The sequence below is a fragment of the Lytechinus pictus genome, chromosome 7, assembly GCF_037042905.1.
Source record: "Lytechinus pictus isolate F3 Inbred chromosome 7, Lp3.0, whole genome shotgun sequence".
Classification (NCBI taxonomy): domain Eukaryota; kingdom Metazoa; phylum Echinodermata; class Echinoidea; order Temnopleuroida; family Toxopneustidae; genus Lytechinus; species Lytechinus pictus.
In genome coordinates, this window is record NC_087251.1 from 48,271,270 (window position 1) to 48,297,851 (window position 26,582).

The following is a 26,582-nucleotide window of genomic DNA, read 5'->3' on the forward strand; positions in this document are numbered from 1 at the left end:
TAAATGAGGAAAATGTTCAAAAGCTTTTGCTATTTGACTCGTATCCTTAAAGTGTAATCATTACTTACCCACCGTCCGTCCTTTCCTGAAATGCATGGCTCCCTGTCTTTGAATACGTGGAAAATATCCGGAGAGGGGGGGGGGGGCTTGAATAGTTTACACATGTCATCTCCCGTCAGGGGGGTTTTCATACAATGTAGCTTACGGAAACTTCAAAATCTTTATTATTTGAAGATTCCAATGATAATCACAAGTACGGAAATTAGAAATGTTTGTTATCGATCTACGTTAGATGATAAACGATCGAGTTTATCATCATTCTTGCGGGTATAATTCGAATTTTATTTTTTTTAATATTTACTTTTGCTAGAATCAAATTTGCTTGACACTTGTTTGCGTGCATTTGACGGATGTTACCTGTCAATGTCTGAAGAAATATTACCATAACTTGTCAAAACACAAATCCAGCAACACGCATCAATTCATGCACTTTTTTTTATCGATGCAATATGAATGAAATCTTAATCTTTTTTATTAGGATATTGTATCGATTTACGAATCAGAAATATAGAAAATATTTGTGCTGATCTTTAGGAAATTGCCAATTAGACATTGGGTAAATTGGTGCTATTCTTGCATTTATTTTAATTACATTTTCATTTTCAAATCAAGGTCGGATTATTACTTGTCAAAATAGGTGACAATTTAACACCGATGAACATAATGCCAATTTAAAAGTTTACATATATATTTTTAATATTGGAAACGTTGGTCCATGAAAATATTCAGTTCTTCCGTAGCTAACGGAAATGATTATTACAGATGGGAAAATACCTTTTCTTTTGTGATCTACAGTAGATATTGAGTAACTATAAGGTTAAATAAATCTGGGCTTATTTGTTAATTTTCTTGATTACAAAAAAAATTAATAATTATTTTTGTGAGTTGTGCTGTTTTATTTGGAATCAAAATATTGTGATACATTAGTCTGATTTGCTGATTTTTTTACAGTAATTTGTATACATTTAAACTATGAATCTACATGCATGACAGTATACGAATAAACAGAAAGTATACATTCTTAAAAATAATGTTGGGCAATCGTACTGTCCACACAACAATTTGTTAAAAAATATCAAAATCTGGGTAATTTCAACCAATACTGTGTAGTTCTCACCCAAAAGAACACAATATTGGTTTAAAACTACCCAGAATTGGATAAAGTTAAATAACCAATCGTTGTGTGGACAGTATGTTGCCCAACATTTTTTAAGAGTGTAGCATAATACTTTCGCTTTTCAGTGAGAGTGTCGGTTGACTATATAAATCTTCAACTTTCTTTTATATAAGATTGATTTGTTGGCGAACTGCATTATATCTTGATATCTTCTGTTGGTTTATTGTTGGGAAATTCAAACATCGTTTCTTTTTTTTTTAATATCGGCGGGTGGCGAATTAGAGTAATGTTGATAGATTCGTTAGTTTTTCTTTTTGTTTAGTAAGTTACTTTTTATGCTCTCTTGTATCTTCTAAGGCTTGTGAAAAGATCTACGAATGTAAACATAGCTTTTTACTGTTTCTACACCACTTTGTTCAGAAAATTACAAGTCAAATCAACCTTGATGAAATATTTTGTATAGAAATCTATAGTAGATGTTAAACTAGTCATTGCTGTACTTGAATAATAGTAATAAAAAACAGCTTTGTTCTTTTTATCAAATATAATTTTTGCTTGGATATAAACTATACCAACACATTTTGTTCAAAAATATATTGAGAGAGAGATAGAAAGAGAGATATCAAAAGGCCTATTATATAATCATTCTATTCTAACTTTGCATTTAAAGACAGAGAGAGAGAGAGATCAGAGAACAATATATTTTACGAGAAAATAATAAAAAGCCATTGTATAAATTTTAACGAGTGGTTTGCACAGAAAAAAATGATTGAATTACTGTATTGATAAGGTCTGGCGTCTTTGCTGAAAATAGTTTTGATTAAATTGTAGAAAAGTTATCCAAACAAGATATAATTCGTTTTATTTACTCATTTCATCCTTGTCTTTTGTGGCATTCGCCTCGTGCCTTATTCAAACTTCGACATTTATAACTCAGTCGCATTTGTACTACGACAGCCGTACGGCGAGTCGAAAACAACCGTTTTATTCATTTTTACTCAAACCATCTATAATAGTAGCTGGTATGTACTACTAATCATGATAAAACGTTTGTTTTTTACTCGCCTTCCGGACGCGGTAGAGCAAATGTGACTGAGGTATTAAACGGCAGTTGCATTGTCGCTGTATAGCATGTTTTGTATACAGCTACGTATACCTTAGGAAACCTCGTCAGCAGTAGCGTTATGAACCAACAATTTTGAGGTGGCCAGACATGGCCTATGGGGCTGAACGAAGTTCCGAAATTTTGACCTTTTTAGTACAAAAATGGAATGCAGGGATATATTTGACTTATCATTCAGGGAAAGATATCAAATTTCACCCCCTTTTCCTTTCCAGTTTCTCTCTTTTTTCTTGATCGAGAACTTTTTTGAGGGGGGGGGGGGGTGGGTGGCCCAGAAGCCCCCCCCCCCCCAGCATCTGTGCGTCATGACTCGTCAGGAAGGGCTGATATACTTTTGACAGACACAGCAAAGAGGAAAAAGAAAGTTTTCCACCTCTTGTGGAACCACTCTCCCGTTCATTTTTTTCTGATGCACAAAATATATCTCGATCACATTCGAACTGTCATTAGATTAGTATAAATTCATTCTAATCGTCCAATTGCGAATATGTTTCAATCGAACTTTACAATTCTGCTAACAATTGAATGGAATCTAAGAAATATAATGTGAAGCGTATTTCAAATTTGAATGAAAACTATAAAGTTTAAAATTACTTTAGGTACAAATTAAAGTTTTTTTAGTTTGTTTTCATACAATATGTCATCATTATCATCATTCTCATCATTTGTTTGTTTGTATCCAATGCTCATTGAAATAGATCCCATCATACTTTCTCTCGTGAAACTTTAATATTTCCCTTCTTGAACATCGACAAGAAAAAAACATCAAGAGCATGCGGCAACACCATTTCTGGACCGAGGATGTAAGCAGTCTCTGTTCATTTCTAACATACAACTTGCATAAGTTAAATTAAATCGTCGATATAGAAAAAAAACATAGCGGGTCCAAGATGTAATCCTGGGCACCCCCATTTTGTTGCTGCTTAGTACATGTGATGTTTGAAAGACATGGCTGTAAACTCTTAATTTTTTTGTACTTCGGTAATGCATATTTTTGTTAACAGAATAATTTACTTTTAAAGTACAGTAATATCAGGTCTGCCACAATCTTTCCGCCAAAAGTACACTAACCTGCTAATGCATTGTTAATACCTAAGGATCGAGAGACTGCTATTTAAACTATTTCTTTAGCAAGGGCCTCTAATCATGGTAATATGAAGCTCTACAATGATATTTTCAAATGATTGTAACTTTTTTACCCACTGTTGACATGGACTTGCAGTTGGGTTTTGATTACAGAGTTGCGAAGTTATAGATCTTGATTGGAAAAGTCAACTGCCAGTGATGACGGAGATAGAGTGATCTCGCTTTACTTCTGTCACTGGTAAACGGTATTATCACAGTAAACATTTCAGACACGTACTCGTGAAAATGAACTTAATCGCATAAGATTAGGAAATTGAATTTTTTTTTCTTTTCGAGAAATCGAATCCAGCATGAAAGTATGATGGCAGTAAAAGTATTTACATTTTTGTAGCGTGTTATAGTACTTTACATATATTTCATTACCACATCATTCACGCCAGGCATAATTTCACAATGACACGCCTCTGATTTCAGAGATTTCGTATCATTCGAGGTACCCATTTAACATGGTACGATGGAGAAGGCAAACGTAGATCGGTGCAGTGCCGAACGATATTATTGCCATGTATGACTCGAACCCCAAACTCTAAAAAAAGGAGCCAACAGAAGAAGCCGCAGACCACGACACCTGACGACATTCAGTTTACATTGTTAACTGTAGAAGATATCAATCTGATTTAAATGGCACAGTCTCTGGAGATTTTCCTTTTTGGGAAATAAGATCGCGACTAAAAACACACAAAAAAGCAAATTGGAGTAATGGCGCGTGAGACACTTCGTATTTGGTGTCGTTGGGGACAGTGTCGACTGAATCAGGCAAGCTGAAAAAATAAAAATTCATCACCCATGTGACGGTTTATGTATCTCACGGCTTATGCCAATTACATTATTCTACAAAATGACAAGCGGCGTCAATGCTGCTGTTTGTTCTGTAGAAAAAAAAAAGAACTAATTGTTTTGGAATTCTAAAACAAATGCTGCAGGTGATGGGTTATGACTTGATATATTGGAGACTGCCCCAATATTATAGGGCCTATTCGTGTATGTTTTAGGAAAAGAAATATCACCAGTGAAACCATATAATTTTTATTTTCGGACATTCTTAATTTCCCCAGTTCACAGGTAAAATAAAAGCGTTATTATGATTATAGTTTTAGCAGTGATTAAAACACCTCGGGTAAAGGCCTATATAAATAAACATTCATTATTTGTAAAATCTTTCTTCGTCCTTCCCATATGAGCATCCACGCTATTTTGCCCTACCTCCTCAAAATACTGTGTAAACGAATTGTGCTTGGTCGAAAGAAATCAAGATTTACCGTATGTTATGACGTTGCTCTACCATAAATCTTCATTCCCTTTTGTAAAAGCGCAGTGCAGCCATACAGCAGTGACGTCATTGGCAGAAATTGAACAGATGTAAGAAATACGCTATATATACGCATCTTGATTTAGAAACATGACATTTAAGTGATGATTGCAAACAATGGCAAACTATTGTCGGTATGGAATCAGAATACACAAATATGGGGTAAATAGAGAAAAAATAGAAGAAAAAAGGAGATGGATTGCCCGATTATTACGACAGTTCCCTGTATCAACATGTCGATATCAAGAGGAATATATTATGGATGACATTCCGGCCATTACACATACATTTGCAAGCCTTATATTTTGTTTTTATGAATCATTTACCCTTTTTACTGAAAAAAATATGAAATTTGCTTGGAACATATTGGTTTGAATTTGAGATCTTTTTTTTTTTGCAATCTCGAAAGTTGATTGGAAGATTTTGTTTTTATTCAAATATTATTATCAGAAATGAGTGTGAATCAGGGAGTAGCCTTGATAGGCCAATGACTTTTTGCTACTTTCCTTACACTCCATTCAGTACTGATGTTTCTTGTTATTTTGTCTAAATTTTACACTTGTCATTGATTTATTTTATTGCATTTATTTGGTTCTCAATGCATTGTATCCTGTTTTAAGAGATGTCGAAAATAAATGAATTTGAAATTGAATTTGAGTGTCGTGAAGTGGATTTTCACATTTGGATATATAGAAGTACGTCGATTTCAATAATAGAACATTCTTTCACCTCAAGTAAAACTAGAAGAGGAATGAAACTAAGGACGAGGATTAGAATGATTGAAGATGTCATTATGATCATCATAAAGTTATTATACACTGTTAAAAACCTGAATTTACAGAAAAAAAAGAAAGAAGATTTTGCAAAAAGCAATAACAGAATCATTCTGTAAATTCATAAAACATGAATTTTTCTGCAATTTAACAGAACAGGTCTGTTTAAAAAGGGGAAAAGGGTGTTTTATTAAAGGAAATTTGTAAGGTTCCGTACACCAAATACCAATTTCCTGTAAGATTACGCAATCTTGTAAGATTACAGGTGTTCTCAAGACGCTGCTGCAGGAACTTCTTTTATTTTAAGGATAAATTTTCTAACAGTGTATAGATGCATTTTTTTGTGGAGAAAAGGCAATCGACAGAAGTGGATCTACCTGTAGTGTTATATTTGATGCCAAGCATGCCCCTGCAAACAACGAACTAGCCAAACAAAGCAAAGCAAAACAAACCGAAGCAAAGGCAAACAAACAATCCAAAAAATAATCATACAGTCCCGCAATTGAAGAAAAATGATAAGTCATTAACACCTGGGCCATGATCCCTCCGGCCCATACTTTTTTTCAAATTTCATTTCCCTATACTAGGTCTCTACTGTTCTGAAAAATATGGTATTAGCTTCATCCTAGAATAGTTTCCCTTTTATTGTGATATTTAGGTCTGAATACATTCAAGTACCAACAATTCACCGCATGTTCTTCATTCTCAGCATCTTGGAACACATGTTCTGCGCATGCGTACTTCCGATCGGTGGTCCTCAATTCGATAGAAAGTGACACTTTAATGGGGTGTTGCAAGAAACTTGCGATTGAACGCAAATCGAACGCAACTCCCAAAATTGAGCGTAAGTCCTCCGATTAAACGCAAATCTGCAATTGAACGCAAGTTACGTTCAATCCTGTTGCAAGAAGAAGTTGCGTTTGATCAATTGAACGTAGATCAAGCGCAAGCTTTGCGATTGATTGCAAATCGAACGTAACTTATGTGAGATTTTGGAGGACGCGCAAAATTTGCAATTGAACGCAACTCCTCCTCACAATCATCAAAATGGCTGAGGGTGAGGCAATCCATCGCCATGTCCCAGAGTCGAGAGTGGATCCCTTGGTTGATTTTACGGATAAACAGTTTAAAAAAAAGTACAGATTTAGGAAGAATGAAGTGTTAAGGATCATGGACATGCTAAATAATCAGGAGATGGACAGGGCAACTCAACGTAGTAATTCATTGTCGAAATCTCTTCAACTCTGCATCGCACTGAACTTCTTTGCCAAGGGATCCATTCTCGACGAGATCGCCACCAATCACATTGTTGATCCCGGAACTGTAAGCCGGTGCATTCATACTGTTGCCCAAGCATTGTGTGATATCAAGGGCCAAGTGAGTACATCTATTTTTATTCCGAACTTATTAAATTTTAATTTAAGGCCTGGCTAGCGTGCGGGTTTATCGCCCGGTTCTTAGCGATCCGCAGCGCGTAGTCGCCGCTCATGTCCTGGCATGGCCATGGCGCTGGCCGCCCCCTGTGCCTCTACGGGCAGATGGACGTGGTGCTCCGTGTAATTTAGCACAGTGCTTGCCGGTTTGAAAACTCATCGATTATTAAAGAAAATTAAAGGTCTAATAGTATATTGAATGGATATTATCCGAGACTAATGAAATGAGGATAGCCTACCCTACAACCTCATCGATCAGATGTTGTATTACCACAAACAAAACCCCTAAAACTTTGCAACTTACCTCCGGCATTTTTTTAGAGATATCAACGATAAGTTCAGCAAGTAGCTACACATACCGGTACGTACCGCTAGCACTGGCCGCGCGGGCGGTGGCATTTGGTATGTCGGCCTTTGCCGGTTTGCCCAGGCCTCCAGGCAATAATTGACCCCAAATTATCACTTTTTGAAGATAATTCCCCTCGTTATATCTAAATTATATTTAAATTTAAAATGATTGTTTAAACAGAAAATACATTTAGGGATCAGGTGGGATGATTTAATTCATCATTATGAGCTGCCAAAGGGATTACTACAACAAGTCCGGGTGGCATCAAGTATCGGGGGGGGGGGGGGGGGGGGGGGTATCCATAAAAATGTGAGAATACAAAGCAAGCAAGTAAAAAATTCAAATTATTAGGCCTATGTAAAAATTTTCACATTTTCGTCGATCAGGACATTCTGGAGGAAGGCTACTTAATTGATAAAAAGTTAAAATTAAAAATAAATCACATCTTGAATGTGCAAAAAACTCATCGAGCGGGGATATGATAGCCAATTTTTATAGGCCTATATGGTTGAATGTCAAAATAAGATCAATAGAATTAAAGGGGAATGACAGAAAATTTAAGAAAGGACCAGATAAGTCACACTCATGGCCGCACACATACATTTTTCGCTGGGGGGGGGGGGGGGGGGGGGCAGCACGCATAAAAAATTTTCGAAAGAAAAACCCAAAAGCGAGCAAGCAAAGTGAGTGAGCTTGTTATTGGGGCGTTCCTGCATTTTGTCATGTGAAATTGAAAGATTTGGTGCATGATTTGGTGAATTTTCATTTTTTTTAAATGTAAGTTTTAAAAATTTCTGGGGGAGGCACAACTGCCCCCCCCCCCCTCCAATGCGTATGGCCATGATGCTCTCAGTGAGAGATGGCAATGCTGTCCTGCTAAAATAAAGCAGAGGACCTGCGAAATCCTCTGGTAGACAAGGGCAGCCGGATAATTTGCAAAAGAAAAAAAAGATACTGGGAGAGGGAAGGAAATCATGTGCCCAATATAGATAATTTTTTCGAACTTGAAGGTGACACTTTTTCCTTGCATGAAAAAAACTAGGCCGGCTACATTAAAATATATACCATGTAGATTTGCTCCAATCACTCTTTTTATCATCATCATATCTTCTTTCTCCATTATGTCTTTATATAATATAATATAATAAAAAAAGGGCCATTATGAAAAAAATAGAAGCTAATTAAACATAGTTGAATTTGTTCATTATTCTTTTTATAAAGGTTGGGATAATGTACCTTTATAAAAAAATACTTTATATTTAAATATTAAAACAATTAAAATATTTACCTTCTAAAATAAGTGGGAATCAGATATTTCTGTTTAAATTCAAAGTTCAAGGACAAGTCCACTCCAACAAACAGTTGAGTTGAATAAAAAGAGAAAAATCCAACAAGCATATAACACTGAAAATTTCATCAAAATCGGATGCAAAATAAGAAAGTTATGACATTTTAAAGTTTCACTTAATTTTACAAAACAGTTATATGCACATCCTGGTTGGTATGCAAATGAGGAGACTCACTATTCACTATTTCTTTTGTATTTAAGTATATAAAATAGGGAATATCCTATTTTTCTCCTCATTTTCAATTAAGTGAAACAACGATTCAAATCCTCCCTGAACATGTGGAATGAGCACTGTTTAATACTATATGATTAATTCAGTCAAGTTGGTTCTTATTGTCAAATCTAAAAAAAAAATGAAATATTGTATAATTCAAACAATAAAAAACAAACTAAATGATGAGTGATGGACATCATCGACTGACTCACCTAGTTGTGCATATCACTGTTTCGTAAAAAATAAGCGAAACTTTAAAGTGTTACTTCGTTATATTGATAAATCTTCAAAGTTCATTTGCTTACAACTGTTCAGTGTTACTTAAGATGAGCTTTTGATGAAATGTCCAGCATTAGGATTGTTTGTACTTCTCCAAACCAACTTTACTGGACATTGAGTTCTATCATTTTTTATTTTTTTATTTTTTTATTTTTTTTTATTTATTTTTTTTGGAATACATCCCTATTAAATCAAGAAAGAAAGTATGATGAAACAAAAGGTAGAGTTAATCTACATTTATTTTTATTTCTTATCAACACACAAAATTCAAACATGTAACTTCAACAACTTTCAATTGTATAATCATAACTTTTTTTTTACATAGGTAATCAAGAAGGGGAATTAGGCAAGCATTAATAAAGTATTTTAAAAATCTTGTTATTGAATTATCAGCACTTTCAGTATTCAATCAAATACAAGTAAACAGTCATGTTAACTGAATATTGAAGACAACAAATCCATGTTCAATATCTGCATTACTTTCTTACTATTTTTTTTAGGTAATCAAGTTTCCAACTGAGGAGGAGGAAGTAGCTCGAAACATGGCCGATTTCCATCGCATTGCGAATTTCCCGAGAATTAATGGCATCATTGATTGCACACATGTAGGAATGCATGGTACTAAACTAGGGCCACATGAATATGTTTATAGAAACCGTCATCAACAGTACTCTATCAACGTGCAACTTGTGTGCGATCCTAGCTATAAAATCACAAATGTTGTCGCCCGTTGGCCGGGCTCAACCCATGACAGCAGGATCTTGCAGGTACTGTCTTTTGTATTTGGGTTTTAAAATGTTTTTGTAAACATTACTTAAATATTGAATATTTCATACTTTCTATAACTGTCTCTTTTGAACACTACTAAAATTTGTATAAATAACATGTTAATATAAATTAATATATATTGCAACACATTTTCACATCATTTAATACTAATAAATAAATGAATAGAATACGATATGATATTGACATATATTACACTATAAATATAAACAAACACTGATATTTATTGACTTCATTCATGTAGTTTATATGTATTTTTTAATAAATAAATTACAATTACAAAACATAGAACAGATGTGTAATTACATCTAATATTTGATATTTTCATCTCTATCAGGCAGTATTAAATAACATAAATAAATTCCATGTCCATGTAGAGTGATTAAATGAGTTGAAATGCATGTATTCTTTAACCAAATCTATTACCATTTCATTAATAATATTGAATACAAATACAAAAAGAATTATATCACATTGACATATTAATTTGATATATATTTCATAAATTAGTCAATGTATCAAAACCATTTTTACCATCTCTTACTCATTCTAATATTTCACTACAGAATAGCAGATTGGCCACAAAGTATAGAGCAGGGAGACTCCAAGGACTCATTTTGGGTGATTCGGGGTACCCTCTCCTACCTTGGTTAATGACCCCCATCTTAAATCCGACAACCCCTGCAGAGTTTGCCTATAACACGTAAGATTGATTCAAATTTTGTAATATTTCTTAAATAATGTAACATGTATTTTGCCACTGACTCAACTACCATTTGGTTTAACCATGTATTAAGTTCTTTAAATAATCCTACTTTCACAAGTACAGAAATATGAAAATGCTAAGGATCACTGATTTTAATCTAAAAAAAGATTCTTATTGAAATTCAAAGACACTTCAAATTGTGAATTTTGAATTAAATGAATAAAATGAATATATAAGTAGTTTAAATGAAAACCTATTTCTAGTGTAGTAGGTTTCACAGTACACCATGTACCTACTACACTATTCTTCTTCACCATGAAAACCTTCAGAAGTTACATCATTGCAAGTATTATAATTTTAATTGAGAGAGTGAAAAGGGGATTATTTTTGGTATTCAATGAGAAAACAAGTGGAACATATCAAAAATTCATTGACCCTAAATGACGTTTGACCTTGGTCACGTGAACTGAAACTCGGAAAGGATATTCAGTAATAGTTGATCACCCTTGTATCTAAGTTACTTGAACTAGGTCCATATACTGTCTAATTTATGATGACATTTTATAAACTTAATCTTGGGTTAGGATTTCAATGTTGACGCCACCATTGCTGTTGCGGTCAGAAAATGGTGCCTATTGTCTCACTCTGCTATGCAAGGCAAGACAAAAACTAACTCTTTACAATAAATGGGTGCAGATATTTTACATTGTACAATTTAGATCACCTCTATATTTCAGTTGATGTACAAGTTATCCTGAAATTATAAGATTATAATTGAAGGGGGTGATAGATGGATTATTGAACAAATAATAGACACTTCCACCACATAGGTTGTGGATGAGTCCATTTATTCACTTATTCATCCATATACTGTTCAAACACCATGAATACGATTTAAATATTCATTTTTTTTCTATTTTCATTTAAACCATCTGTAGGGCACACAGAAGAACCCGTGTCATGATTGAAGATGTCAATGGTCAGCTTAAAAATAAATTTCGGTGCTTATTAGGCCATGGCATGCAGATTCAACCAGAACGTGTATGCCCAATAATTACAGCTTGCTGTGTGTTATTTAACATAAGCAAGGATCTACAAAGGGAACGGAATGATGCTGACGACTCAGATGAGGATAGTGATGATGAGGATCAGAGGCAGGCTGTGGAAGATGGCTGTGTTGGTGCCAATGGGGCTGACATTAACAGAGAAGTGGACCCTACAGGCACAGCTGTGCGTACAGATATTGTAAGGACATTTGAGACATGAATTACAGTTCATTATATATGTTGAACAGACAATTACAAAGCATTGGACTGAAGGAAGCAATAAGTTTAGACATAACTTTACACATTGTGATGAGAAAGCAATATATTAAAATCAGCATGAAGTGAAACAGGACATTCTTAAAGGACAAGTCCACCCAAACAAAATGTTGATTTGAGTAAAAAGAAAAAAATCCAACCAAACATAAGATGTAAAATAAGTTATGACATTTTAAATTTTCGCTTAATTTCACAAAATAGTTTAGGCACATCTCGGTTGGTATGCGAATGAGGGAACTGATGACATCACTCACTCACTATTTCTTTTGTATTTTATCATATGAAAAATGAAATATTTTGATTTTCTCCTCATTGTCAAGTGAAACAGAGTTTTATTTCTCCCTGGAATTACCACTGCTTAATATTTTATAGTTCAGTCAAGTTTGTCCTCATTGTCAGATCTGCCAAAATTAAAATACTGTATAATTCGAACAATAATAAACAAAAGAAATAGTGAGTGAGGGACATCATCGATTCTCTCGTTTGCATGTGACTAAATAAGCAAAACTTTAAAATGTCGTAACTTTCTTATTTTACATCCGATTTTGATGAATTTTTTAGCAATATGCTTGTCTGATATTTCTCTATTGATTCAAATTAACATTTTTCTGAGGTGAACTTGACCTTTAACTTTTCAATTATACAGGTTATCATCTATCAAAATGTGATAAAATGATGGTAAATAATCAATAATTGTATGGGCTGTTTATTCTGTGATGTACGGGTTTTACCTTTCATTCAAGTTTTGAAAAACCTGAATGCTATTCTGAATCATTTTTCTCTTGCATGAACGAAGTTCAGTATAGACCAGGGGTGGTATTCTGAGATCCATTTCATCTCATATAAAATAAGATATCTTATCTCTGTTAAAACCAGTGAGATAAAATACCCTTAAAGGGGAATCCAGCCTTGGCCATAAAATGTTGTGTTGGGAAGGAGAAAAATAAATTAAACAGAATGGTGAAAGTTTGAAAGAAATCGGACAAGCAATAAGAAAGTTATAGCTGCTTTAAAATTGAGATCACTAATACTATGTAGATTCAAATTGGCAACTAGGTAAGTAAATTATGACAAGTGGCAAGGACAACTTTCCCATAGTTTTTATTTGGGTTGGATTCCCCTTTAACCCCTAAAAGGACTGATGGCCCCCTCAACGCTTTGCGCAATATTTCCGAAACGCAAAAAATATAGTGCCGCAAAATGTTATGACTTTTTACTTTTAAGTCTCGTGCAACTTTTGAGACCAATTTTGCCATATACGGGTATAGCATCGCGACGCCATGTGACTTTATACGAGACAATGTCAAGCCGAAAATGGCTCATTTTTATACTTTGTGTACAAAGTCTATCGAAGATGAAATTCATAAAAGCGTTTTTTGTTCTGATTGGTCTGTTTAATTAATTTAGGGTTTAATTTAGTTGTTAAATGGTCTGTTATAATTTCCAATGAAAAAAAAGAGAAACAAAAGATGAAAAAATCAAAAGAAATTCTTAAAACAATTTTTCTTTGTGGAAACCTTTAAATTAAAAAAGAAAGAATTGATTTGAAAAAAAAAACTAGTTTTGCAAGAGAAATCAGGCAAGATCTGTGGGTCACAAACCACTCTGATTAACACTCCTTTTCAACGAATTGCCTGATCATATCTCTTATTTCTTCAAGGGCAACGACACATCTCTCTTGCAACACTAGTTTTCTTTTTTCCAACTCAATTCTTTGTTTTTTTAGCTTTAAGGACTCTTCCTCATATGAGTTGTGCTGAACTTTTCTCTTCTTAGTGGCCTGAGTGGTTCTTGAAGTTGAAGGATAGGTGGCAATTGTGCGAACAGGAATACCGGTAACTGGGATACTGGGTAGAGATGGCACAGATGGTTGCACACTAGTTGCCATTGTAGTAAAAATCTGGGCAGCTGCTGTCTCAGAATCTGTGTCCTGTTTTTAAAAGTGAGAAAAAGGAATATCAATAGTAACCTTCATTTTGTTATTAAAATATCTCATTTACACTTCCTTTCAAATTCTTAAGGTAGCTGCTGTCTCAGAAGCTGTGTCCCAATTTCAAATAACTATGGATATCTTTTTTTAAACAAGTTACTTTCCTTCATAAGGTATCTTCATATGTCAATCTCTTTTTCAACAGATTTTCAGTATTGATTATCAAGGAAGAACGGGTACTCACATGCAGAGTTGATGTAAAGTTTGCTGCATCATAATACGATAGGTCAAATCATCTCCCATTCAAAATATATTTATAATTACATCAAACTTTTAAGCAACAAAATGCATATTTAATAAAAATTTAGTTAACCTGTGATGATGGGAGTCCAGCCTCTATCTCGTTTCCGAATATCCCACTTATAGCCTGCTGGCATTGTGCATCTAATACGGCCTCAAACACAGAATTAAGATTGAATGGTCCTCCTCCTGTTGAGTTCAGTAAAAAATATAAACTCTATTGATGAAGCTATATGAATATCAATAATTTTAAATGGATACAATTTATTCGATACAGGTATTTCATCATTTATTATAGCTAAAATTATCAAATGGAAAAAGTTCCCTAATTACTTAAAGCTGTATGATATGTAACTTATGTATATTTGTAGCATGTTAAATATGCTCCAGATGGTTCTTTTCTTGCATAATTCTCACGAATGCCACTTCTGAAGCATGAATGTTTTTCTGTGATAAAATTGAGAAATAGTGAGATGAATATTTTTCTTTTTGCACAAATCTAATGGGTAAGAGACAGTGCATTTTTTAAAAACATGCATTGTACACATTTGTTCTTAGATACATATACTTAATAAAGAAATATAGATTGCTGTTAGCCATGTTGGTTTCTAATTCAAACACACAAAAAATGTATGTGACATGTCTGTTTGAAGGAATGCTGCTATGAATGTGCTGTGTATTCACAAGTGGCTCCCCACATTAGCAATTCTTCCATCTATAGCACATTGTGGTGGGTTATGGCATCAAAATAAGTTTCCAAGCATGACAAATCTTAAAGATAAATGCCAGTTGCAGTAACAATCTCAACATGACTTCAAACAGAATCCAATGAATTACCACAAGCGTTTGTATGTATTAACAAAAAAATACGAGCCAAATACCTCTAGAAGAAACTGTATAATTGCTGAAAAATGAGTACGGAATTCCTTCAGATGTTTGGTATTTTTCGAAGCAATGTTAATTCGGTGTCCCATATACATTTTTATGTGTTAGTAATCATCAGAATAATCCATTTTGAGCTAGGATTTCAAGATTTACAAAGATAAGTTTACATTAATGTACCAGAGCTAGATGTATGATAATACTTTGACAACCTTGATTTAATAGACTTTCTCATAAAATAGTGATTCAATTACTGCCTTTTACCTTTAACTAGTCATTTGCAAAATAATTCTAGATTCATAGAAAAAAAAACCTTGAATGCTTATGAAATATAATTACCTGTCTTATTCTTCTCAACTACATATTTATTAGCTCTAATCTTCAAATCACTCCATTTCCGCTTAATGTCCTTCCAACATCTTGATGTTCCATGATTCAGAAGTAGCAATTGTTCACATTCTTCCCAGGTTTTTTTCTTCCTTTCCTCTACCTGTATTTATTTACAATGAGCATTTCAATATGAAAGAAATGTATGATTTATCTTCAAAGGTGTAAAATTAACTTGTTTATTCATTATGTACAATAGTAGTGTATAAAAAGACATTACCAGATATGAAAATAAATAAATCCTGATGTACAGTATATTGTCTTTATAGTTTTGTACTGTTGTTATAAAATGACTTGAATGATCAAAAAGTTTGAAGGTGATGATGCATCAAATTATTATTTTTTACAATCACAACAAAAACACAACACACATTCTTCTAAAGTGCGGTAGCGTACAGGATAATACATGGGGTCCAACGATGTAAAAAAATTAGATTGAAAATTGATTTATATAATCACTGTTGCAATTTTTTATGCTAGAAAGAAAAGGCGATAAAATTTAAAAATATTTCCTGAATATTATTTTGTAAAATAGCCTTAAAAATGGACATACGGAAGCTTTTCGACTTCAGTATGTCTGCTTTTAAGGCTATTTTACGATTTTGTGGTACCAAACAATGATTTTATTACTCTATTTATTTTCAGCAAGGAATAACCCTTTATAAATATTAATGTTGACAACAATGAAGCCTAGTCTCGCTATGTGATTTGAGTGGGACAAAATTGAAAATATATGTTGTGAATATGTCCAGACAAGTGGAATGCCTCTGGCAGTCTCACCTGCATTACGCTATTCGATATAGCAGCAGTGCTGACTTTGAAAACAGCTATTTAATAATAATTCACAAAAGAAAACACTCATGTGATAATAAAATACTATGTCAATTGACCCAACATGACCTTTGACCAAGATCGTGTGACCTAAGACATGTGCAAAACAATCATTCATACTTGATTAACCGTATATCTATGTTTCATGAACGACATGTGTAGATCCATAAACTTTCTAAGTTATGCCAATTCAAAAAATACCCCCATCACGGCCAAAGTTCATTGTCCCTAAATGAGTTTGATTTTGGTCACGTGACTTGAAACAAGCAAAGGATATTCAGGGATACATAGTTATTCTTATGTCCCAAGTTTCATGAACTAGATCTATAAACTTTAAAGGTTATGACAATTCCACAAATACGCCCAACATTATCATAAATTCATTGACCCTAAATGACCTTTGACCTTGGTCATGTGACCTGAAACTAAGGCAGGAAATTACTTGATTACCCTTATGTCCAGGTTTCATGAACTAGGTCCATTCAAAAACTTAACCTTGGTAAGATTTCAATGTTGACAATGGCGCTGCAGTCGAAAAAGCGGCGCCTTTAGTCTTGCTCTGCTATGCAGGCAAGACAAAAATTATTGCCTCTTTCAAATTCCTTTCTTTTCTTTTCCTAAATGAAACCTTGCAAGATAATTTACATAATTACCGTCTGTGTACAGTGCCCAGAGTTTCCAAAGAGAAGCTGGTGCTTCTCTGTCACGAATGAGCAAACTGTGAAGATTTCTTGGTCTGACCAGTTTCTGTTTCTCTTCTTGATCTATACGATAAAAAAATAAATGTTTCAAAGCACATGTAATTCACAATGTTGTTTATTACTAAGTTCACACAAACATCCGAATTACAATCTATATGTCAAGGTACCCCTATTACTGGGTTCAAGGCAAACCCAAGACCAACAATTTGTCATGGCCTTTGTTGTCCCTCTATAATTGGTCTTGGATATTTCTGTAGCATTTTATGTACATTTGTACTATACCCAACGGCGTACCCAGGATTTTCCAAAAGGGGGGCATATGTTTTGGAGGTTATTTCGTCCGCAAAAATATTTGACAAGCGAAAAAAAAAGGGTCTTCAATCTCAAATAAAGGAGATTTCATACCCAAAAAAAAGGCATTCAAGTTCAAAAGAGGAGGCATACGTCTGTTTTTATTGCATTTTTACATTACAAATTATTAATTTTGCTTCTCAAAGGGGGGGGGGCATCTCCTAGATCAGTTGTGACTTGTCAGGGGGGGCAGTACGCTAGGGACTATACCTGATCGAAAAATGGCATTGCCCCCCCCCAAAAAAAAAATGCTCCATTTTCGTGTGTATTTTTGTACAATAGAGAAGTAACTGAAATTAAAATGGTGTGTAATCATTGTAATATGCTTTAGAGTTTTTGGATTTCCATACAGATTCTAACATGATCATAATTGCAATACAATATTTATATATTTTCCAAGTGAGAATATTCAAACTACATAAGCAATCATTTTCATAAATTACCGGTGTAGCAAATTGCAATGTAACTCCTTGCAACACCCCATTAGTCAAAAGAGGTACTTACTTCTGAATTTGCTGAATCCATGATGCCTGGAAGAGAAAGAGAGAACATATTTATGATTTAATTCTTGTATCAACTTAAAAAAAAATACTTCCTAATTGCATACCTAGGCAATTGGTCTCAAAAGTTGCTCGAGACTTGAAAAATAAAGTCAGCAGGTGCTGTCAACAATTCAAGTGGCAGATATTTAATTCTGAAAGGATGTTTGTAACATAAACATGATTATACATTTAATATGTTATGAGTCTTTTATTATTCTTTTAAGTGAAAATATATGGAAAATACACAAAGTGAATGGGAAATACATAAAACTGTTCAACGGATAATTTTTATATCTATTCTATGAAGGTCCAAATGCACTGATTTTTTTTCTCTAGAAACTTTTTTTCAAATATCGCAGTCAATTCAATTTACTTTAAAAAATCTGGTATCAAAATAAATTCCTTTCAATTCATGTTTTTTTTTAATATTTTTTCTTAACTTCTTTGATTTTTTTTTATTGTTATTTTCAAGACAAAGTTCATCAGTGACATTAAATTACTATTGTCACTTAAAAAAAATTACCAAGTTATGAATATTGACTTTTTACATGTAATCATGTTTTTGTCTGACATGTACTTAAACAAACATAATGTTGCAAAATTTCCTGACCCTGTACCTGGGAATGGCAAATTTAGTATCAAAAGTTGTGTGAGACTTGAAAGTAAAACGTCAGTCAGTGGAGCGGGAATAAAATTTTGAGTGGCAGATTTATTCTGAAAAATGTCAAGGGGGACCATATGCCAAATGCCCCCCCCCCCCCCCGAGTATTGTGCTTGATGTAAAAGGATGTAAAAATAAAATCATGATTATGCATTCAATATTAATAATGATGCACCATATGAGACACCCTTTAACTGAAAGCACCTGGAAAAGCATTGTAATCATCCATTTAACAATTTAAAGTGAAAAAAATCTGTCATCTATATAGCACCTCATGTGCTTGCATAAAAATCGAGAGTCAGCTACATAGTAGCCCAGGGAGGGGGGGGGGGGTACTCACGAGATAAGGCATATGGGGATATGCCGCAGGAATGGGTTGCCTTTTTTGAAGAAACCCCTAAACATTGCGTATGGTTTTATGCTGGAAAATCCCTAAGCATGGCCCCATTTTTTAGAAAATGTCCTTAAATATGGGTCCATATTCTACTCCAATGTCTTAGGTGCTAATACAAAATGACCTTACATTTTACACCTTACATACTACCGCTACACTACACTCCACCTACCCGAACTTTGAGACCGTAAACTCTATCTGCTATTCCGAGTGACAAAGGTGGGATTTTATGGGGGAAAATATAAAATTCATGCAACATCACGACCTTTAAAAATAATTGAATTTAATATTCTTACTTTACACCAAGTTTCACTTCTTTTCCATGCTTCTATCAGTCACAAAATTTGTGATTTAGAGCCAACACACAGTTCCTCACACGTATAAATAATTCGCTGCCGATTTCAAAATATTGCATGCATGCGCGATACGGCAGCAAATTATTTATTTTTGTGAGGAACTGTGTGTTGGCTCTAAATCACAAATTTTGTGACTGATAGAAGCATGGAAAAGTGAAACTTGGGTGTAAGTAAAAATATTAGTTAGGCCTAATTGTTTTTAAAGATCGTGATGTTGCATGAATTTTATATTTTCCCCCCATAAAATCCCACCTTTGTCACTCGGAATATCAGAGAGTTCAGTCACGAATTTCGGGTGGGTGGAGCATAGTGTAGCGGTAGTGAAGTGGAGTAGGGCCTGCACGAACTTCGCTCGAGGTAACGTTAGACAGACTCTTAAAAAAAAGAGAGACAAATGGAGAGGAATCTTTTTTTGTGGAAATGTCTAGGCCCCTAACGTTAGACTGTAATGCCAAAAAAGTCTTTATTTACTGGATGGCTATTCGCCGTTGAAACCGATATAACTTAAAAAATCATTTCAAATAAGAACAAAAATAATCTTTAAAGGTCATTTTCGATGTTTCATACATAATTAGAGCTATACATTTACTTGCTTATGGGTGATTTTTAACAGCACTGCACCGGCAATGACCTGCCGTGTTGTTGATACAACCGTGCATAACCGACACAAAAAGTCAAGTGTGGGACTGGTATTGAAATTGTACTGTAGAAAATTTGTTGAAGGTGAAATTTCGATCGGCGATAAAGATTTATTTTCACTTTTTCAAAAATTATTTTTTCCCTGGCATAGGTCTAAAATATATAAATTCTCTAAAAACATACATTATGGAGAAAGAATCGTCTGAAAAATGAATATTTTCTACTTACTCTCTTCCACAAACAGGATTGTTGCAAGCCAATATTTTGCTTTTTCAGCTAGTCTTGTGCTGCAGACCCTGTTTACAGCTGCAAATCGTCTGCCGATCAGCTGCAACTTGCGTTCAATTGCAAGCCTCTTTCTTGCAACGCAAATTTGCGATTGATTGCTAGTTGCAGTCGATCGGAATCGGCTGCAAAGTTGCAGTCGATTAGCAATCAATTGCAACGTAACTTTCTTGCAACACCCCATAAGTGTGTTTTCCTGAACTTCTGTCCTGGCTGTCTGTACTATTTGCAAAAGGGTGACACTGTCCTGCATTTGAAAAAGTGAAAGTCCACAAAGGAGTTAGAAGTTCAGAAATCCCGTACATGGCATTATTCCATCTAAATCTTAGAAAAGATATTGCTGGTGGCACTGATTTAGTGTCCATATTGAAAAAGGTCGTGGTTGAATAGGGTTGCAAATCAACTGGGAAAAAAAGTTGATGAAAATGGCAAAAGTAGCACCATGGTTAGCTGCTCAGGCCAGGGCCGAAAGAAATACGAGGCTCAATATTTATTACTTTGTATTTTACTCGGAGTTTATTCGGTGTGTAAACATAGAGGTCAAGTATGAGAGTTGGACAAACATTCTTTCTTTATCTTACCGATCTTGTTTACTGTCGCTCTAGTCTGGAGACACGTGTCTCACAAACTTTCTTTCAAGAAAGCGACCGCCTGTCACCACCCCATCCCTTTACATCTCCCCCATTATGTAGAAAGTCGTGCTTGCGATTGAATATAATAATCGCGAATAATAGTGATATAATGCATCAGTTATTCAATAACTTGTCATTGTTCGTTTATCCATAGAGCTATATAGCTCCATGGTTTATCGTGTATCCCTGAGGAAGACGTTAGGATATAGACGTCGACAAGTTGGAATTCATTGGAATAAATTTTGTTGGAACTTAATGCATTATCTCGTCAAGATATTACATTTATCTGCTTAATGAACGTCGCCTATCTCTTGAGACATTGACATTTTCTCACCATGTTCCTACTGTTCTTATTAACCACCTTTTAATTAAAAAACGCCTATTTCGACGCATCAAATATTGTCGTTCAGCTCTCACCCCCAAAATAGGTAACCGTGCACACGGTGGTGACACGACATTCGCTCCAGCTACATTTGCTCCAGCGACATTTGCTCTGGTTCTTAATATATCAGAGGCCTACGGTTAGAGGAAGGATTGTAATAGTGCTTTTAGGTCAGGTTAAGGTAAAGAAAAGTATTAGGGTTTATTTAGTTTGGAAGTCAGATTTTATAATTGGCTCAACGTACAAATTTTTGATGGGAGCAATCGTCGCCGGAGCAAATGTCATGGAACCAAAAGTGGTACCATGTCTACTCAATTAAAAAAAAAAATCGTTACAATGTGTAAAAATTTGCAATCGGATCACGATGAATCAGCACCAGACCAGATATGAAAACTTTTCAGCTTTCTTGTCAGGGTCAAAGCGACAGTGATGACGTTCACCACTCCATTCAATTTATCATTTATCTATCATTCCCGTGCCACCCCCCCCCCCCCCCCAACATGTATAAATTCACCTCCACCATGACCACTCAAAATTAATAAATATCCCAGTGGGCTAAAAAAAAATCACAATCGGATCACGATGCACATCATTCATTCATTATTACCACTTCTCAGCTTTCTTTGTCAGGGTCAAAGTGACCGTGACGTCTTACACTAATAACTTCGTTCATCACTCACCCCCATAATGATTTTATTTAAGTCGGCATTTCCAAAATTTTCTCTCAAGATTTAAAAAGATATATTAAAGAGGGTTACAATTTTTCAAGCGGATCACATGATCAAGGTTCTCATCAACATTGCAACTTCTCTCCTTTCCAAGCGACCATGGTGTATTTCGACACTCCATTATGTAATGCCGTTTGCCACTCAACCCATGCCGGTGTTAAACAATCGTGACGTTTTATACAAAAACGCTATTCATCCCAAACCCGATCGTGTAAAAGGTCTATACCATGTCGACTCAAGATTAAAAGAATATATCAAAATGGGTAACTAAAAATAATTTAGCAATCGGATCACGGTGCGCTTCAACTTTGCAATGTCTCATGTTTCTTGTCATGCATTGGGTTTTTTCCTCGTTCCCTCTTTCTCCTGACGAACCTTGCGATTCTCATCCTATTTCTGTCTGGGTATTCCAGGTAATGATACAGTCTCACCAACGAAACCGTCTCCAGACCGATCAAAGCTATTACGCTATTTCGAATGACATACTATCGGTCGGTTTGGAGTCGGTTTTGCTGATGTGACTGTAACCATGGTAATGAAAGTATTACCTTGAACATGAGACCAATGACTAGATTCGTGCGGGTTAAAAGCCGAAACCCAATACAAGAATGGTAGAGAATTGACGCCTGAATTCTGACATGTCAGAACAAGCGATCATGTGACTTGTGTTGTACATGTCATGGTTTGACGAGCATGATGCCAGTACCGTTGCTTAGCCGTATCACAAATCACACTTACGTTTCTACTTAAATTAGGAGAGGACTAATTATGATTATCATATTCACTGAAATTAATATTCTTTAATCTATTTCATTTGAATAACATTTTATTTGCTCAAATAGGGTTCAAATGCGAATGATTTCAATGCTTATGGAAGCCTTATTAATTGCACGGTTTGTTATACATGTAAGAAATTGTATACATAATAGTTTTACAGTTTTCCCAATAACGGTCTACGTGCCTAATGCCCTAATCCATCACGATGAATGCACTTTTCATCCAGGATGCCCCGTATAATAGATAATTAATTCGTTCGATCTTAAAGGGGAATCCAGCCTTGGCCATAAAATGTTGTGTTGTGAAGGAGAAAAAAAAAATTAAACAGAATGGTGAAAGTTTGAAAGAAATCAGACAGGCAATAAGAAAGTTATGGCTGCTTTAAAATTGAGATCACTAATAGTATGTACATTTCAAATTGGCAACTGGGTAAGTAAATTATGACAAGGGGCAAGGACGACTTTCCCGTAGGCCATGTACTTTATTATCATGGATTTGTGGTTTTCTCCTAAGTACCCATTCCCCTGGGGCAGTAATCTAAATATAACCCAGGTAGTATATTGTTTAATGTCCTCATGCAAGAAAAATATAATTTGAAATCAAACTTTTGGGAAAAATGACATTTTAGCCATAATATGTATTGGAGTACATGGAAGAGTAGTCCTTGCCTTACATCACTATGACATCCCATATGCGGCCAATTTGAAGTTTCCATGGGTATAGTGATTACGAATATTTACAACTTTTAAAAATTCATAACTTTCTTGTTGTTTGTCCAATATTGTTCAAACTTTCACCTATCAAATTGTCTGATTTTTCTTTTTCTTATAAAAGCAAGTTTTTATTTGGGTTGGATTCCCCTTTAATATCTGATTATCTGACTAGCAATGAGAAGTGTGACAAGTAATACAGTTATTAGAACTGCTGTTATGACTGTTAAATTTGTACTCTTTCAGTTCTTTATACTGTATTGTAAGTAATTGTCATTACAATGGGGGAAAGGGAGTGGCAGTTGTATACTGGCCGCTTTCTAGCTGTTCACTTTTATATCTTTTATAAACATAATAGTCCTTTTAGTCGGTGGTTGCCGATGTTGAATTATTGCATACATTTTTAAAAGAGAAAAGACCGTTTATGACTAATGCTGTAGCGTTTACCCAATTTGACAAGACATCGTTATTAACGAGTATCTCGAGTCATAACATGACCTGACTGTGAATGAGCATTCGTAATAGGTCCATGGAATGAGTGTGCGGGAGAGTGATTGATATATGATTATGGAAATTATCCGAGTTTACTTAACTCATTAAACGCATCGATAATGATTATTACTTGTAGGACAATGTCCGGTCCACGACAGGTTCGACTTTGCATACTCACAGTCAATATTAATCATGCCGTATCGATAGACGGATGGCCACAACGAAATGTTCTATTGAAAGTCATTTTGACCGAAAATGGGGAACACTTTTCCATTACCGTCCAAAGCCTCGTCGATTGTTATCCATTTCAACCACAGACATGTACTTATTCGTTAAAATGGTGTTGAAGATTACAATCATATATATTCAGTCATTATTATTTAAATAATGCTACGTTTCATAACCCGCTATGTATATTTCTCACTACTTCGTCCGTCCCTCTCACGTCCGGGTGCCGTTTCATAAAGCTGTTCGTAAGTTAAGAGCGACTTAAAGAACGACTGGTGATCATTTCTTACACGCTAAACCATCGCCAATGAATATACCATTTACCACAAGAAAGGATCACCAGTCGTTCTTAAAGTCGCTCTTAACTTACGAACAGCTTTATGAAACACCCACCTGGTCAGGTACTGCGAAATTTCGAAAGCAGTGGGAGGGCTGAACCAAAGGCTTGTGCAATGCCACCGGTTTTTTTTAAAGTAGCCTACCACTGTTGAAAGCATCAATGGATAAAAAAAAATTTACCGACCTTAAAGTTTGGGAAAGCTATGATGTATTGTGAATTACATACAGCCGATCAAAGAAACACTCGATAAGGCCTCCGCTTTCTTAAAGCGTTAATGGTGAAAGTGATTGGATTTTGATGGGAGGGGGGGGGGGGACCCAGAAATTGGATGAAACGAAATTCCTCCTTTCTTGAAAAATTCAAAAGATAATTTCTCTCACAAAGAGGTGTGCGGAGCTGACTTCTGTATGAACAACAATTAAAAATCACATCGCCTAATGTATGCGTTCAAAGCAATGGCACTTAAGGTTTGCTGATAATTGCGGCAAACTATTAGATTTGAATTGAGTTAATAGCCTGGGATGGCTGTTGTCATAATCGTATTCAGTGTAAAAATCAATTAGCTCTCTAATAGCGAAATCGATGTTTCTCTTACTCTAAGGTCCATTAATATTCTAGCGACAATTTATTTGCTTTGCTTGAATACAGTTTAGCACTTAGCTTAGGGAACATTCCCCGTAGAAAAGATAACGAGTCCTTCAGAATCGTTAAAGCCACGATCGACTTCTGGTGGAAAATGGTTTACAAATTACAATCCCTTTTTTGAGTTGTTGTGTATGCCATTTCTTGAGGAGTTTACTTCTTTTGAAATTACTGCTCCAAATCCCTGTTTACTCTTCAAAATACAATAAATGTTCATGAAAATAACCAAATGATGGCTCGTTGATAAGGCTAGCCACTACTCTACCGCAGTCAAGTAGTATATGGGGGAACCATGCTTATTTTGAGAATTATCCATTACATGACTAGAACATACTTTGCGCAAAATTCGATTTTACTATTCCATGTAATGCTAAATGTTCATTCTCAAATGTTGAGGTTTTTTCTCGCCTGCATATCGGGCTATATGACATAAATAATAAAGGTGTATCTTTTCCGACGTCGATGGCGCCGGGTGGCTTCAGTCGTGGCGGCGATTGTGACGGCACTCACTTCAGTGCCGATGTCAGTATGAAAATTTAAAGCTCCACTTGTTTATGAGAGGAGGTCGAGTCCAAACTTGGTAAATGTTCCATGCTACTTATGTTCGGCTGCAAACTATTCCTATATGAAGAGCTCCCAAACGTTATGAAAATGATGTGATACATTATCCCCCCCCAAATAAAAAACCACACACACCAAAGCTACCGGATGCAATTACGCATTCTCATGTTTTGATGAATAATTAATTCTAAGCGACATAATTTTCCTTATTGGGCATGTTGGAATAGGAATTGTACTGGTAGTTTGGCAAGTTTTTGAGATGTTGATATGAATGTGAATTGCACATCGCTGTCAAGTAAAAATTTACATTACATTTTTGTTAATCTGTATAAAGATAAAAACGAGTCGTCTGTATTGGAATTAAGGAAATGATCTAAATTGATAATAGTACTAACAGGCGCTAGCTGAAGGGAAGGGAATTAATGGAATATATTCAAAATCGCCGGCAGACATGTTTAGCAGAGCTCAACTTCGTCTGTAAGGGCTGATAACAAGCAAGTCTCTGGCCGATATATCAAGTCTACAGCTAACTAAGCATGATGAGAGCCCAAAATGTAAATGAAGAGGGAGGCCACTCACGGGACCGCAGAAAACAAACAGGAAAATTTAATCAAACATGGTATCCATTGTTGATGGCTTGAAGATATTACTCAACCGTACTAATGGCGTAACGAGCACTTGGCCGGGCTTGAAAGAAAATGGCAATGCACTCGTGGCGTCGTCGGCGCGCATAATGGTCGTGATAATGATGATGAGATCATGGGGGGGGGGGGGGGGGCTACCTCTATGATGAGAATACAGTTTTCGATGTATTCTTGTGTGTATTTTCGGGGGGGGGGGGGAGGATGCCGAAGGACATAGAATTT

The 26,582-nt window shown here is 35.2% G+C and overlaps 2 protein-coding genes across 2 annotated transcripts; one reads left to right on the forward strand and one right to left on the reverse strand.

Moving 5' to 3' along the window:
• The first annotated feature begins 6,627 nt into the window (after positions 1 to 6,627).
• Positions 6,628 to 13,414, forward strand: LOC135154812 (putative nuclease HARBI1). Its single transcript, XM_064102966.1, has 4 exons — positions 6,628 to 6,905; positions 9,652 to 9,918; positions 10,504 to 10,640; positions 11,582 to 13,414. The coding sequence occupies exons 1-4, from the start codon at positions 6,699 to 6,701 to the stop codon at positions 11,907 to 11,909; spliced, it is 939 nt and encodes a 312-aa protein (XP_063959036.1). The 5' UTR covers positions 6,628 to 6,698; the 3' UTR covers positions 11,910 to 13,414.
• Positions 10,802 to 20,238, reverse strand: LOC135154813 (uncharacterized). The gene is made up of 6 exons (XM_064102967.1): positions 20,168 to 20,238; positions 17,852 to 17,877; positions 16,949 to 17,059; positions 15,417 to 15,567; positions 14,269 to 14,384; positions 10,802 to 13,895 (listed from the first exon to the last, which is right to left on the reverse strand). Exons 2-6 carry the CDS (start codon positions 17,870 to 17,872, stop codon positions 13,575 to 13,577), a joined length of 720 nt encoding a protein of 239 aa, XP_063959037.1. The 5' UTR covers positions 17,873 to 17,877; positions 20,168 to 20,238; the 3' UTR covers positions 10,802 to 13,574.
• Positions 20,239 to 26,582: the final 6,344 nt, after the last annotated feature.

Excerpts from the sequence above, each read along its gene's own strand:
- LOC135154813 (XM_064102967.1), bottom strand. The coding sequence starts at position 17,872 with ATGGATTCAGCAAATTCAGAA. Across the intron at positions 17,060-17,851 it reads TGGATTCAGCAAATTCAGAA|ATCAAGAAGAGAAACAGAAA; the intron begins GTAAGTACCTCT and ends TTTATCGTATAG. Across the intron at positions 15,568-16,948 it reads CTGGGCACTGTACACAGACG|GTAGAGGAAAGGAAGAAAAA; the intron begins GTAATTATGTAA and ends AAATAAATACAG.
- LOC135154812 (XM_064102966.1), top strand. The coding sequence starts at position 6,699 with ATGGACATGCTAAATAATCAGGAGATGGACAGGGCAACTCAACGTAGT. Across the intron at positions 6,906-9,651 it reads TGTGTGATATCAAGGGCCAA|GTAATCAAGTTTCCAACTGA; the intron begins GTGAGTACATCT and ends TATTTTTTTTAG. Across the intron at positions 9,919-10,503 it reads ATGACAGCAGGATCTTGCAG|AATAGCAGATTGGCCACAAA; the intron begins GTACTGTCTTTT and ends ATTTCACTACAG.